The 15,083-nt window shown below is 44.7% G+C and overlaps 1 protein-coding gene across 2 annotated transcripts in view; it reads left to right on the top strand.

The window, feature by feature from the left end:
* The window catches only part of LOC132474777 (cell adhesion molecule 2-like), a 132,038-nt gene that overhangs the window by 96,524 nt on the left and 20,431 nt on the right, over positions 1–15,083 (top strand). For both annotated transcript variants that reach the window (XM_060075649.1, XM_060075648.1), the window contains exon 2: positions 10,220–10,369. In XM_060075649.1, coding sequence (XP_059931632.1) covers positions 10,220–10,369 — 150 coding nt within the window. The remainder of the gene's footprint in view (positions 1–10,219; positions 10,370–15,083) is intronic.

The raw sequence follows: 15,083 nt of genomic DNA, 5'->3' as shown, positions 1-15,083 counted from the left end.
CACAGCAGGGGCCCGGATGGGCCACACTCCCCAATAAAGGACGGTTAATTACAAGCACGTCAAGTTAAGGTAATTGCAGTGCTTCATTATAAGGCTGTCGATGCTCAATAGTCATTGTTGCATACCCAAAAAAAGTCCCAAAAAAGACTTTGTATTGGAAAACTGCCACAATCAGAAGTGAACATGAAGTGTACATAATATACACTGTATAAACACCTTTGAATAAGGCTTTTTTATTGTTTTAATCAATGTCAAGAAATGTTTTAAATTGTTAAATGATACTCTTTGGTTTTCATAACATTTGTTATAGTCTGAACTTTCCACACAAACTCACTGAAATATTACAGAATACGCTAATTTAAATACCACAGAATACATACAGAACAATAGTATGCTGTTTATTCAGTTGAATAATGTTAACCCCAAATCTTCTTTGCATTCTAACTGACAGATAGGCAACAGACAATCTGACGAACTACATAGATTAGTGTATGTCGGACTGTTTGATTCTGTATTATAATAATACAATAAAGATTACATACAGGATCCTCCTAGACCTCCTTATGTTTACCAACGTGATATGAAGATCCTATTTCTGCCTGACAAACCGACCCAAATGATCTCCCACAGGAGACTTCATTATAATTTTCCCCCAATAACTAATAAAGCCAGTGGCTGTATCTCAAGACGATATAGATTCTACTTATTATTTAATGATTAAGAAAGATGTAGGCCCCATCTTGTGTGCTATCGCTTACAATTGTTTGTTTTCTTTACACGTCTGTCGTCGTGGTTCGGTTGATTCTGTCCCTTGCTCTCCCTGGCCGTCCGACAGTCCCTTGGTTTCCATTACGCTGCGCAGTCAGCTGAGACGCGGACTGGCCCAGGCCATCCTTCACTAATTCCTCTCTTCTTCTTCTTCAACGGAGATGTTTTCTGCCATTTCACCTCCGATCCCACTCCGGCGTTCTGTGCTGTCGCTGCCGTGTTTGTGCCCGGCGCGATCTCGGTTAGAAAATGACTCGAGGAACCGGCCTGCGACGTGACCTTTAGAGATTGTCCTCGATAAATATCAAACTTATTGATTGTGGTAAAAAGAAAAGAACGGATCCAGTTAGGAGATGGAGACACTGAATCGTAAAAAAATAATAATAATTACATGTAAAACAGAAACCACATTATGGTGTTTCAACCACCTTCTAACCAGTGTTACGTTGTTACTCCTGCTAATGCCATTGAGCAAGGCACTGGCTGACGACCTGCAGACACAGTGGCTGTCCACTGCTCCTAAGGCTGTTTGTCGCTTGTACAATGAGGAGGATAAAGTTGAATCTAATCTCATTTTAACGGGACTAACGAGGGCGTCTGTCCAAATGCCAAAAAGCGATTGAAAGTGTCAACGAGAACCTTGGCAGCACCACCTATCGGACGATTTACTAATCACTCTCAGCAGATGGACCTACCGGTGCAACCGTGCAACACCGATACGGTAAGCAAAGGTTTTGGATTCCACCCCCAATGTCCACCACCGCAGTCTACATGTCAGTGTCCCTGAGCAGGAATACCCCTAACCCCCTACCTCCTCTTTAACAATAATGATATTTAGTCTATCAGAAAAGAAAATTCTTTGTAGAAAGCTAACTAAATGAATAAATGGTTAGCAAAATGACTAAATCGTATAAAAAGGGTTGATCCTATTGAGGAACCAGCCATGGACATCAGGGGCTCTGGGGGACAGGGGGGGGGGGATTGGGGGCTGGAGGGGGGGGGGGGGGGGGGAGTATCACCTTAGGGGAACAACAAATAGCTCGAGGTTATTTCAGGAAACCTCTGGGTATCCTCCTCTCATGTTTACGGTAGTTAGAGATTTTCTGCTCGGCACGAAGCCTAATGTTTTTCGTTCTCTGGTCTTGCGCTGCTCACTGTGCACCACTGGATCAATACTTAAAGTATCATGTTGTTGTTGTTGTTGTTGTTGTTGTTGCTGCTCTGACATGCACGCGGCTTTACTGGTGACACCGTGGTCATCAACTTACAATATCTTCTGTCTTCTAATATAGACTCAGATCTGATGCCTCCCGATAGAAGATCTTTACTATTTATTTATATACCTGTTATAGATATAGCAACGCATAATCATGTATATACCTGTTATATATATAGAAACACATCTATACTGTAGATTTATATATCTGTTCTGTATATAGAAACACATCAATACTGTACATTTATATACATGTAATAGATATAGAAACGCATCTATACTATACATTTATATACCTGTTCGGTATATAGAAACACATCTATATTATACATTTATCTACCTGTACACAGCTGTTCTTTGGATAGTAATTCGTCTTCAACCATAGGTAAAGCAAATATTTGTCTTGAATGGCGATAGCTCATACTAATGAATGTTGGTTTTTAAATCATTAATTGTTTAGAAGAATGCTTTTGCCACCACTTAAAAATGAGTGACATGTTAAAAAATTAGTACATAAAGTTGGTTTCTCGAAAAAATACACATTTAAAAACATTGTGTTCATGAAAGTCAGTCAGAGGGAACATTTACATTTTGCAGACACTTCTATCCAAAGCTAATTGCAATAAGTACATTTTTCAGAAGAAAGAGAAACAACAATATATCACTGTCATTACAGAAAGGATGTTCATAGAACAAGTGCTTAGCCCTTACAAGTGCTAGGTTAACTCATTCCCTGTATACAACAACGGTAGGTAGGATAAGATGAGATGCTGAGTACTATATTTAAGTGGTAGTGACTGGATGTTGGGGGAGGGTGTTTTGAGGAGAGTAAGGGAGGAGGGGGTTAAGGAGGGAGGATATCGAGTCCAGGTGAACTCTGAAGAAGTGAACCATTATTAACAGCCAACAAACCACTCTAAACTCTAGAGGAGTTGAAGCAAACACAGCAGTCCTATATTGGTGATATCTGTATCAGTGGATACTTGAAGCACCTCTCATGAGTGTGGAAAAATAAGATGAATGATATGCTGCTGACCTCGGGTTCCAGCCTCTCTCGGGAGCTTTTTCTGCTACTTTTAAAACCGTATATAAAAGCTCCAATATGTTTAAACATTCGGCTCAACCGTCAGACCAGCAGCGCTTACCAAGGTCACAATCGGACTGGCCAATGAAACCAAGTAGAGTCCCTTCTTTAGACCACAAAGTCTTTTGTGCAAGTTTGGAGTTGGAACATGATGCGATCAATAATAAAATAAAAATAAATTAAAAAATGAGACAGTAACTGCTGAAAACAAAACCTTTTAGTTTCCATTCACTACCAGAAAAGAACACTGGACTCAAATGCTCAGCTAACTTAGCCATAACCAAGTTGCTATAAGGGAGATGCTTCATGGGCACTCGTATAACTTTACTTATTTTGTCTTTTTTGAAAATTCCTAGTGAATGTATTATGCATGCAACAAATATCGATCGAAAACACAAAATGGACATTTTTAAACCAACAAATAGGAGCTGCCTTCCCTCTTTCATTTGATCTATTTCATACAGACTGGGGCTGGACACCCCTTTCCCCCCCCATGCCTCCTACGCCCTGGATCTGACTGTTATACTGTAGAAATGCGATGCAGCCACAAAAATAGCAGATGAAATCTATTGAGGAAAATCAATAACCACCTCCATTGAAATTAGTCAGAGGAATTTAAACACGATTCGGCGTTTATCAAAGAATCTGTTATTATGTTGAATATTGAATCTGTATTCTTTGTCTATTGCCTCAATCTCTGGTTCTCTCTTGCTCTCTCTTTCTCCCTTTCTCTCCCTTCTTACTCTCCCCCTCCCTCTCTTTACCTCTCCCTCTTTAGCTCCCTCTCTCTCTCTCTCTCTCTCTCTCTCTCTCTCTCTCTCTCTCTCCCTCTCTCTCTCTCTCTCTCTCTCTCTCTCTCTCTTTCTCTCTCTCTCTCCGTCTCTCGTCCTCTCTCTCTCTTGTCCTCCCTGTCTGTCTCTATGTCTCTCTTCCCGTGGGACAGATTATTCTCCAGAACCAGTGATGGTTCCTGTGTTATGAGACCCAAGTGTCCGTGTGACTCATCCTCCCATATAGATTTCTTCCTCCTGTCCTTTCTTTTTGAGTCTTTTATCCTCTCTATTCTTCGGGGAAAGAAAGAGGGGAGCAGAGCCTTGTGTGGAAACATTGATGCCATTGCGCTTTTAGGGGCCACACACACTCACATTTATTGTGGATGCAGAATTATTTGGTTATGACCTCATCATTTGAGAATGTCCTCTTACACCAATGATGTCACGTTTGAGAGAGCTGTGTGTTGCTATGGTATCTTCAATGATATCGCAGTTGAGATTGGGGCTGTTGGAACTAACTGCGGCACTCTCATAGAAATCGAACAGTACCTAAAAGTAATACTAATTGAATGTTGAAATTCAAATCAGATATGTTTTTTTTTTTTTTTCTCTAGTGGCCGGAAGGTCCAATCACATGCCAGTAGTTGCCTTGGGTATGCATAAGCCTGTGTATACACAGTGTGGCCTACAGATTCACACCAAATATTAATAAAAGTGATAAGGGATGAAATTCGAAAGGGATTATAGAGGAAGATTGGTTGCCTCAGTTGAAATTGAGCTGTATTCTTGAGATTGGTCCTCTACGACATTAAGGTTTGGAGAGAGACGTTTATATCCTTTTGTGACACATAAGTCGGGAGAGAACCAGCTGTGTTTTGTTCTTTGACATCACAGTTGAGAGAGCGAGAGCACTGTATTTTCAATCGATGACATCACAGGCGTTGGAGAGAGAGAGAGCTGTGTTTTATCATGACGTTTTGAGATCAAAGGATGACATCACAATTTTGAGATTGAGCTTTTTTTATAGCAATGTGAGAGAGAGAGAGAGAGAGAGAGAGAGAGAGAGAGAGAGAGAGAGAGAGAGAAAGAGAGAGAGAAAGAGAGAGAGAAAGAGAGAGAGAGAGAGAGAGAGAGAGAGAGAGAGAGAGAGAGAGAGAGAGAGAGATGAAATCAGACTGGTCCCCCACGTCATGTGGCCCCAGGCAGCAGCCTAGTCCTCTATAACTCTCCCATCACATCCCCAGATATCATATCAGCCGCCTGTACTCTCACTTCCCCCAGATATCACATCAGCCTCCTGTACGCTCCCATCACATCCCCCAGATATCACATCAGCCTCCTGTACGCTCATATCACATCCACCAGATATCATAGGCCCTAATAGGCATCGTTAAAGAGAAAGAAAGAAAGGATTTCATCAGTGGCGCGTCGGCGTTGGCAGCAGCGCTGCTCAGCCATGCGTTGCACCTCTCCTCCTACTCCACTGAGATTAGCGCGTCTATATTCATTAGCTTTTGTTTTTCCCTTCGTTCTGCCTGTCTCGGCAAACCGGCCATATTGTTGTGAACACACATACACACACACACACACACACACGTTAGAGCCAGGCTTGGATGAGAGAGAGAGAGAGAGAGAGAGAGAGAGAGAGAGAGAGAGAGAGAGAGAGAGAGAGAGAGAGACGGAGGAGGATGGCGAGGGAAAGAGGTGAGAGGAGAGGGGGATGACAGGGAGGAGGAGAAAAGGAGGAGAGGACCGAAGGAAGAGGGGCGTTGGGAGGTGCAGCGAGGAGAGTTCAAGGTTGGACCTTGACCTCTACATCATGAATACAGTGCAGTCACTTCGCTCGATCCCATAGCGCTGTCAAGGTTATCCTTGGGTTTTATATTCCTCATGAGATAGCCTGCGTTGTTACTACTACTGCTGCTGCAAGTCGGCGTTGACTGACTGACTGTAAATCACAAACAGCGAGGCAGTCCACAGCAGCCATCTGTTGATAGATGCAGATGACGCCCTGAACAAGCCAAGGGTCCTTATTCACCTAGCGGGCCATCATGGCTGCCTCTTGGTTCTAAACGCTAGCAGGGAGAGCTAGCATTTATAACCAAGACGGACTCTTCTTAAACAAGCCCATTTTGTCGCTATATGGGTTATTGTACTTGCACCTGGTACACTGACAACAACCCCAGTTATGAACACCACATTGCCCCGTCTCCGCTGGACTCCTCCTCATTTACTTTTCCATTCCCCTCCGCCGCGCTCTGATGGTAGTCAGCCACACGGTCGCCCACAAGGCCGGCTAAGGTCAGGCTGAACATTGCCCCTTCCCCGACCCCCCCCCCCCCCCCCCCTCCCCAACCAGTGGGTGCAGAGCTAATGAGACAGACAGCTGCTACCGGGGTTCAAACGCTGTACCTTTGGTGAAGCGGACCCAATGTCACCTTCATCGTGAATAGAGACGTCGTATATCTCTCCGCTGTCTTTACTCGCCGGAGACGGTGGAAAAACCAAACCATGTCCGGGAAGAAAGGAAAATCAAGACGGAGGTCATGGGAAATGAAACTGGTGGACTCCATCGGCCTCCTGGGTGAAGGAGTTTGATTGTAGTTACTGCGCAAGCTTGTTGTATTGTAGTGTGTAGCAGCGTTTAATGGGTTTATTCGTCATTTTTTATGCCGTGCCCCAATGCTGTACCTTCATACTACTATATATTTATTAGCATTAAATGCGTTATAAATGTTGAATGTTAGTAGATATAGGTCAGTAGGCTACTATTAATCACAATAAATGACCAACAAGTTTTACCTTTTTTAATAAAATGTTACAAAAGCAATAGGTCTGGTTTTCAAAAGAAATAGATCACAGTTGTCCTCCGTATCAAGGACAAAGTTAGCCTGGCAAGCCAGACCCATATCGGAAAGATATTGGGTCTGGTTTAGTGTTGGCTCGTTCGTTCGCGAACCGGTTCGAATGAACGAGTCTTTAGGACAAACGAACCGAACCGGTTAATTTCTCTCGTTCGTTCGTTCGTCTCGTTCCCCATTCGAATCACCGGAAACTTGACTGAACGAACGAACGAGTTTCCGGTAGCACTAACTCCACTGAGTCTGACTGACTCAGCTGAGAACCGTGCACTGGCCATGATGCGATTCACCGCTACCGGAAACTATAGGCTGATTCGCGAACGACTCCTCCACCGAGTTTCCGGTGAATCGATTCACTGGAAACTCGACTGAACTGGGAGGAGTCGTTCGCGAATCGTTTGTTCGTTCAGCATGGTTTCCGGTAGCGGTAAATCGCATCATGGAATGGACGCCATTGCACGGTTCTCATCTGAGTCAGTCAGACTCAGTGGAGTTAGTGCTAACGGAAACTCGACTGAACGAACGAACAAACGAACGAACGATGAGCGAACGACTCCTCTTGGCGAACTGAATCACGCGAACTGGGTCACGGAAACAAATCATTAAATCCACCACTAGTCTGGTCTCGTATGGTGGCAGTGGGGGCGGGATAAACAGTTGTCTTTCAAGTTCCCTCTGCACAACGAAGAAGGTGACATAGTCAGAGCGATGGAAATTTCCATGGGGAAGTGTTGCGAATGGTTGATTGAGAGTATGGAGACCAACGACAAAACTTTTACCGTATCCGGTTCGGCAAAACTCTGAATACATCTTTCTTTTCCAGGAAAGACTTCAGTGCAGTTCTTTGTTCATTTCTCAAAGAAGATGATAACTTCAAGTCTTGAAGAGTCGCGGCCAAAGCCGAGTCGAAAGACTATGGGGTCAGAACAGTCTCATTAATAATGAATGCACAGAGAAGGATTCACAAATGTATTTTGTGATATATATATATAAATTACTCTCTTCTCACAAATACATTTCAATGCACACACAAATGGATATCGGTATGTATGAATGTAAAATGTATCCATAAACAATAATAAGTTTCACAAACACATTTCTGATCCACACACAGATGTACCTAATTTTCGAATAAATGTAATATAAATCCATAAATATATGAATTAAAAAATATTTGCAATTTTCATCAAAATGTATTTGGATGTTGTTACATTTATACACAAACTGTTAAACTTGAATTTACAAGACGCTTTTCATTTGTGAACTTGTTTACATTTGTGTGTGGATTTATATGTGGATTTTTGAGACTCTCCTTTCAACAAGGAACTCTCTTTAGCCAATCAGATGCCTCCCTCGTTTTCAGCCAATCACATGACTGCAGTGACTTGGTTTATACATTGTCGGTGCCGTTTACTACTTGAACAGCACAGACAATCCCAAAACCGAGTCGAAACTAGATGGAAAAAGTGTGTAGCTCAAAACGTGACGCAGCCTTTACTTCTTCGCCTCGTAGAGATTTTTATGTACGATCATTCAAAAAACTCATGTTATTTCCCATAAACATTTGACCAAGGGAACCGGGAGGATCGGAGGCTGGACTCAGAGGTTGGAACTGCAGTCATGTGATTGGCTGAAAACCAGGGAGGCATCTGATTGGCTACAGAGAGTGCCTTGTTGAAAAAAATGCATTTGTGAATCTAGCGACGTCAGGAGGAGAGTCTCAAAAATCCATCTATAAATACAGTCCAGTTCACGCACAAATGCAAACAAGTTCACAAATGAAAAGCGTCTTGTTAATTCAAGTTGAACAGTTTGTATATGAATGTAACAATATCCAAATACATCTTTTGATGAAAAATGCAAATACTTTTTTAATTAATATATTTATGGATTTATATTACATTTATTTAAAACAAGAAACATTTGTGTGTGGATCAGAAATGTGTTTGTGAAACTTATTTTTCTAGGCTAGGACAAAGCAGTAACCGTCCTGGTTAATAGAAGTTCAGGAAACTTTGGAATCTGTGTTGGCGGTGAAAAGAGGTCACTGTGGGTATCTGTTGGCCACTGTGGGTCTGTTGGTCCCTTTTGGTCACTCTTGGTCACTGTCATTTCTCTCAGATCCACTGTTCTTTTGAGTCTGTAATATTCAGGAAAGTTGCAACAAAAACTTGTGCAATGTAATTGGCCGACCATAATAAGACTTTGGTCACGCTCAAATCGTATGGATATGTTATATGACTTATATTATATTTTGCATGAATCAAATGGCATTCATAATAGAGTAAACAGTTTTCCTACATGTTAAAATATTTCTTTAATCTAATATTTCTTTAATCTCTTTAATCATTTAACAATAATAACATGATATATTAATCAGAAACAGTAAAACGGCCCATCTTAAAACTGCGACCGCGCCAGGCTGGTAGTCGTGATTAAGTGAGCGGTTTGGCTGTCCTCTAGTCTACCCCGTGTGAGCAGCAAGGTGGATTGGGTGGTTTGGATCGAGGCGGCCACCATGTCTGGGATTATGTGTCAATTTACCACCCAGCTGCATCTCTGGGCCCCACGGCAGCCCGTGGCGTCCACCTATTAGCAGCGCTGGCAATTAGGGCTCGGTAACGCGGCTTCCGGGCTTGACTAATACCTCCCGCTCGCTCCAACCTGTTTATTCTAGACGCTACAGCTGCTGCTGCTGCTGAGGTGTAATTGTATGATGTTGACCATGTGGAGGTTAAAGTGTAATCAAAGACTGGAAAGGGGATCTAAGGAACAGCACCACCACTGGTCAAATGAGGGTTACTGCAACTGACGTTTTCTGATGAGGCTCTGTGGATGTTGTGGTTAGTCGCTTGTATCCATAGCAACTTATAGTGAATACAAATATATGTCATTACGGAGCAGGTAGGGCGAGGGTATGTTTCTGAAGGATCACCTACAGATGGGCTGCAGACTTTGGGGATCAAACCCGTACCTTTGGAATGGGTGGCAGACAACCTAACCACTAGACTATCATTAACTCAATCACCATCCTCGTGAAGCCACTCACAATTTAAATGTGGCAAATGGTCCTCATGTGAATCAGAGTGGATAATTGTTTGTATGTTCACATTGGCTACACATTAATAATCTGCTGTGTGATGATACGATCTCCACCATCGGCGTTTGAGAGAAAAGAAAAGAAAATGCCTACAGGCCTTTTGTTATGAAAGTATTTTATCTGATTGCTCGGCCAAACAAAGAAGAAAGTACCAGCAGCAGCCAAAGTGTGAACAAGCAATCTATTTTGTGAGTTGTGTGTGTGTGTGTGCGTGCGTGCGTGTGTGTGCGTGCCGTCTGTGTGTCCAAGTGTGCATGCGTGTGAGTTTGTTTGTGCAAAATTGTGTGTGTACATGTGCGCACGAAAGTGTGTGTTTGTGTGCGTGTGTATCTTTTGTGTGTGTATGCCAGCGTGCGTGTCCATACTTGTGTGTGTGTTTAGTTCCATGAGCTCACCACTCTGTGTGCCGTCTTGCAGGTGGCCAAGGTCAGTTCCCCACCACTCAGAACGTGACGGTGGTGGAAGGGAGCACAGCCAACATGACCTGCCGGGTGGAATACAACGACAACACCTCCCTCCAGTGGTCAAACCCGGCTCAGCAGACGCTGTTCTTCGGGGACAAGAAAGGTGAGTCAACGCAGACATCGCATGTGTTGAGGAAGGATGGAGTGAGGGAGGGAAGAGGAGGGAGGGTGGGGATTGAAGAGAGAGGAAGGGAGGGATGGATGGAGGGAGGGAGTGAGGGAGGGAAGAGGAGGGTGGGTGGGGATTGAAGAGAGAGGAAGGGAGGGATGGAGGGAGGGATGGATGGAGTGAGGGAGGGAGGGAAGAGGAGGGAGGGTGGGGATTGAAGAGAGAGGAAGGGAGGGATGGATGGATGGAGGGAGGGAAGAATGGAGGGAGGGATGGATGGAGTGAGGGAGGGAGGGAAGAGGAGGGAGGGTGGGGATTGAAGAGAGAGGAAGGGAGGGATGGATGGATGGAGGGAGGGAAGAATGGAGGGAGGGCTGGACACATGGAGGGAGGAAGAGAGAGAGGGATGGATGGAGAGAGTGGAAGGAAGGGATGAACCGTCATCCACTTCACGTTGAATGGATGGATGGATGAACAAATGGCTTGATGGATGGACGGACAGATGAAAGGAATACCATTAATAAAAACTGCAGCAATAGCCCCCAGATTGAATCAGCCATCTTGTAAATTCTCCTTCAAGTCTGTAAAACAGTGTGGCCTACCTGCCTGCCTGCTAGGCGCCGTCTGATTTTAATTGGATTGGATGCGAGACAAGAGGTTGAGATCGGCGACGCATTAGTCTTACTGTCACCAGCCCCGCGCCTAATAATGAAGTCCCGCCTCCGCCTTGCGGCCCTGCGCGGCAAAAAAGCTAACACGCTAACACGCTAACACGGTGGAACACAGAAACACGAGGAGAGAGTGCTGTAGAGGAGTCGGGGCTGTTGTAATCACGCGACACTGACGACGTTGTTTACAACACGGAGACGCCGGCGGACAGCAACGTGATTTGCTTAATTAGCATCCAACCCCCCCCCTCTCCCTGTCTTGTATATAGATGTGTTTGGATGCCGTACGACCTGCGGGGGTTGAGGGGGGGTTGAAACCGCCGTTGACGCCACGACAACAGAGACTCGGAGGGAATAGTAATGTGCCCTCGGTGTCCAGATCTGATTTAATGGTGGCGTTGGGAAAGGAGGCAGGGGAATAGGGCGGGAACGGCGCGATGGTGCGCGACGGATGATGTCGTCGCTGCATTATTTTTAAGATTTTTTTTAAGGTGTTTGCCCGAGGTGTTAGCGGTATCAATTACTCTGAGGGCTCTCACACGATATCAGTGGTTCGCTGAAGGCTGGCACATAATATCAGTGGTTACCTGAAGGCTCTTACACAATATCAGTGGTTCGCAGATCGAAGGGAGCTTCAAGAATGGGCATGGAGTAAAGGAGGAGAAAAGGGTGGTGGTGGTGGGGGAAGGAGGCGAAAAGGAGGAGAAAAGGAAAGGAAGAGAGTGAGTAAAAGGAGGAGAAGAGGGGTGAATGGTGGGTGGTGTTGACTAAAGGAGGAGGGCAGGAGAGGAGGAGGTGAAGGACTTGAAAGCGGCATGTCTCGGTGTCTCTGATTGGACTGGGAGGTTATATAATGAGTTATAAGGTGTTTCATTAGACCAAATGACTTTCTGCCCACACATGAAAGCCACCTTTAATGTATCAATCTGTGACACTTCACGCTGTGAATACGCATTCCACGAATTATCATCCAAATAGTTAAATTAAAGCTTTTTTTAGTGTAATTGGCCAAATTCCAATTTTACTTTCCAGGTTGCACAAGCTATTTTAGGGGGATGGTTGAGGATGTTTCAGAAGAAATTACAAGCAATGTAATATAATTATTTAACTATATTATTTATTATTATTTAATTATATTATTTATATATTTGGGTTTCGTTTGTAGATCACTGACATACTTTCACACTAGTTTTAGGGACAGTATGGACCTTATTCAGCTAGTGGCAATTTTGTGTTGCGTCAGTTAAGTCTTTGGAAAGTGAGAGTCTTGGGTAACCATGCAAGCATTAGTTTTAGTGCTGCATTCCATTTCTTCAGCCAGATTACATTGAGGAAGCATTTGCAGTTGAGTTCTCATGGTTTCTCCAAAGATTCTAGAAGGTTTCCCCGCGCAAACAACCAATATGGCCACTAGGTCAACAAGCCTTTGGGGGAATTATAGGTGTAAATGTACTTTAATATAATGAGTCCCTGAAGAAATATATTATATTACATTGCGCACATTGTAAAATACAATTAAATGAAAAGGAGCTTTATTTATCCCGAAGATTTGAATATTCTATATTATGTGTGAATTTACTTATTTATTTAATTTAACATTTAATGAAATATATAATTTCACATACTATCTCAAATTCAGTTTCTTTCTTTTTCTTTTTTCTTTATTTTTGCTTCTGTTGAGATCAACACGGCCGCCGAACGTACTGCAGGCCACCGGACTGGTTTCCCAGCAGAATTTTGAACATGTATAGCTGTGTTGCTGAGGTCACGGAGTGGGGGAGAATGTTCCATCGTTTCCCAGCATGGACAGCAAAGGAGGAGTCGTATAGGCTCACAGCGGACAGAGGAGCATGCTTGTTGAAGGCAGGAATTTTGACCTTCTTTCCAAGCCGCATATTGTCGGTGAACTGCATCCCGATGTCATTGGGTGTGGTTTTCGTTGAGGATCTTCCAGACATGAATGATCATATATCTCTCCCTTCTGCGCTGCAGGGATAGAAGGTTCAACGCAGAGAGTCTCTCCCAGTTTGCTAAACATAAAAGTTTGTTACCTGAGACAATGCAAGCAGCTGAACCAGAAAGTGACGGTTGGTGTGGTTGTTCCCGTCCTCTCACGGAGGTTCCCCGTGGATCCCGCAGTACCCGCTGGGCTGTAGAACGCTGCTGAGGCCAGGGATAGAGCTCCTGGGTCGTTGGAAGGGAGTGGAACGGGGGAGAGGTGGTTAAAGGGAGAAGGGGAGATAAGAGAGAGAGAGAGAGAGGTGAGGGAAATAGAGATGAAGAGGGAGGGAGGGTGTGATAAAGAGAAAGGGGAGAAAGAGAAGGGAGTGAAAGAGTGAGGGGGAGAGAGGGAGAGGAGGAGTGACAGAGAGAGAAAGAGAAAGAGAGAGAGCGAGAGAGAGAGAGAGAGAGAGAGAGAAAGAGAGAGAGCGAGAGCATGCGAACGCTTGCTCTCCTCCGCCGGGTCGGCCATTTGTAATGCATGACAGGTTCCTTATCCTGGGCAGAGCACCCGGCCAAACGAATGTACTGCACTCTGTGGAGGTTGGCCAGGCTAAGTGTGAGAACTCCCTCTCCTCCCCCCTTCTCCCTTCTCCGAACCGTCTCCCGCGCCGATCGTGAGGCAGCACCATTGGCGCGGCACAATTCGATGTGACCGAGGCCTTCGGGACGAATGGAAGGCGCGACACAAGTGGGTTTCATGCGAAGAAAGAGGCGGCCTGGCATGGAAAGACAACGCTCCGCGGTGCCAAATCAGCACGTAATTGCTTTGCAGAGGACCCTCCGAAATGTCCCGGCTTCCTACTTTGCGGCGCCCTTGTGTGCCCGGCCAATCATATGCGTTCCGTTCGGTCGTCGAGCCGGGTTGTATCAGGGCGCCGGAACGCGAGGGCCTGGGTTGCCCGGAGCGCGACGTCCCCCCATTCCCCTTCTCGCGTGATCAGCTGCTGTCATAAAAGACTGTTCCCCCCCCCCCCCCCCTTCATCCGTCAGGGCTCTGTCACCAGAGTGGAGACTGAGGCGCGGATCACAGAGCAACGGATTAGATTCAATTAGATTAACATCTTGCAAAGTATTTCCCTCTGTCACTGCGGCACGGCACTCTCCAGCGCAGGGGAGGGTTTCAGGGTGGCTAAAGCGTGCCGGAGAGTTTCTTTTGATGTGTGTGTGTGATGTGTTTGATATTTGTTTTTAATCGTCTTTTTTCGCTGGCGCACGTTTCGGCGCTCATTTCCCCCCCGGGATGTAATGTGCAGCATGGACACCTTTCATTGCGTGGCTTGCTTGAAAATATTTGCCGCACCTTTTGGGCCCTCACCAAGTTTGGTATTTGTCAAAGGACTAAAGTTTGGCGCAAAAAGAATAGTCTGTGAAAAAACACACCGACTTCTCCTCAAATATGACCAAAGAAAAACCGCATAAAAAGAAAAAATATGCTTTTGATGCGTTCAATAAAAAGATAATCCTGTTTATCCATTCTGTGCTCAAATATCAAAGCCCCAAGTGTTAAACTCACCTTATATCGATATTGACACACGAATCTGTTAACTTGAACTACACCTGACGTCTGGTACATCTGGCGGTGATGAACCCCTTCCCTGTTCTCTGCGTCTCTCTATCCATTCTATGTGATACCTACTGGGCTTGAGAAGCACAGAATCTGACCTCTGCTCAGCGTATAATTTGCTCCCTTTTTGTTCCTGTCCTGGTGAATAAGAATGAGAGGAGGTGCTGCAGAATGTCAATGGTTGCCCTGGAGAGAAGGGGGTTTGGTTGCAGCACCCCGTTCTACATTAGTGCTGCTGGTTTGACCGAGTCTGGGGCGAAGCTCAAACATTACGGGGGCTCTTGTGTGATTATCTATTCAAAGGAGGGGAAAACCAAACAAAAGTATTGCTTCAGAGGAAAGAACATCTAATGCAGCCGGGAACCTTGTGGGGCATTCGTGTTCGACTCTCCTGAAAAGAAAAAAGTCTCCCAAACCTCAACCATAATCATGTTATTCAATATTAAATTATTTTTTTCGTTTGGATTTACAA

Source organism: Gadus macrocephalus, chromosome 16, assembly GCF_031168955.1.
Source record: "Gadus macrocephalus chromosome 16, ASM3116895v1".
Lineage (NCBI taxonomy): Eukaryota > Metazoa > Chordata > Actinopteri > Gadiformes > Gadidae > Gadus > Gadus macrocephalus.
This window is presented reverse-complemented; position numbering and strand designations above follow the sequence as displayed.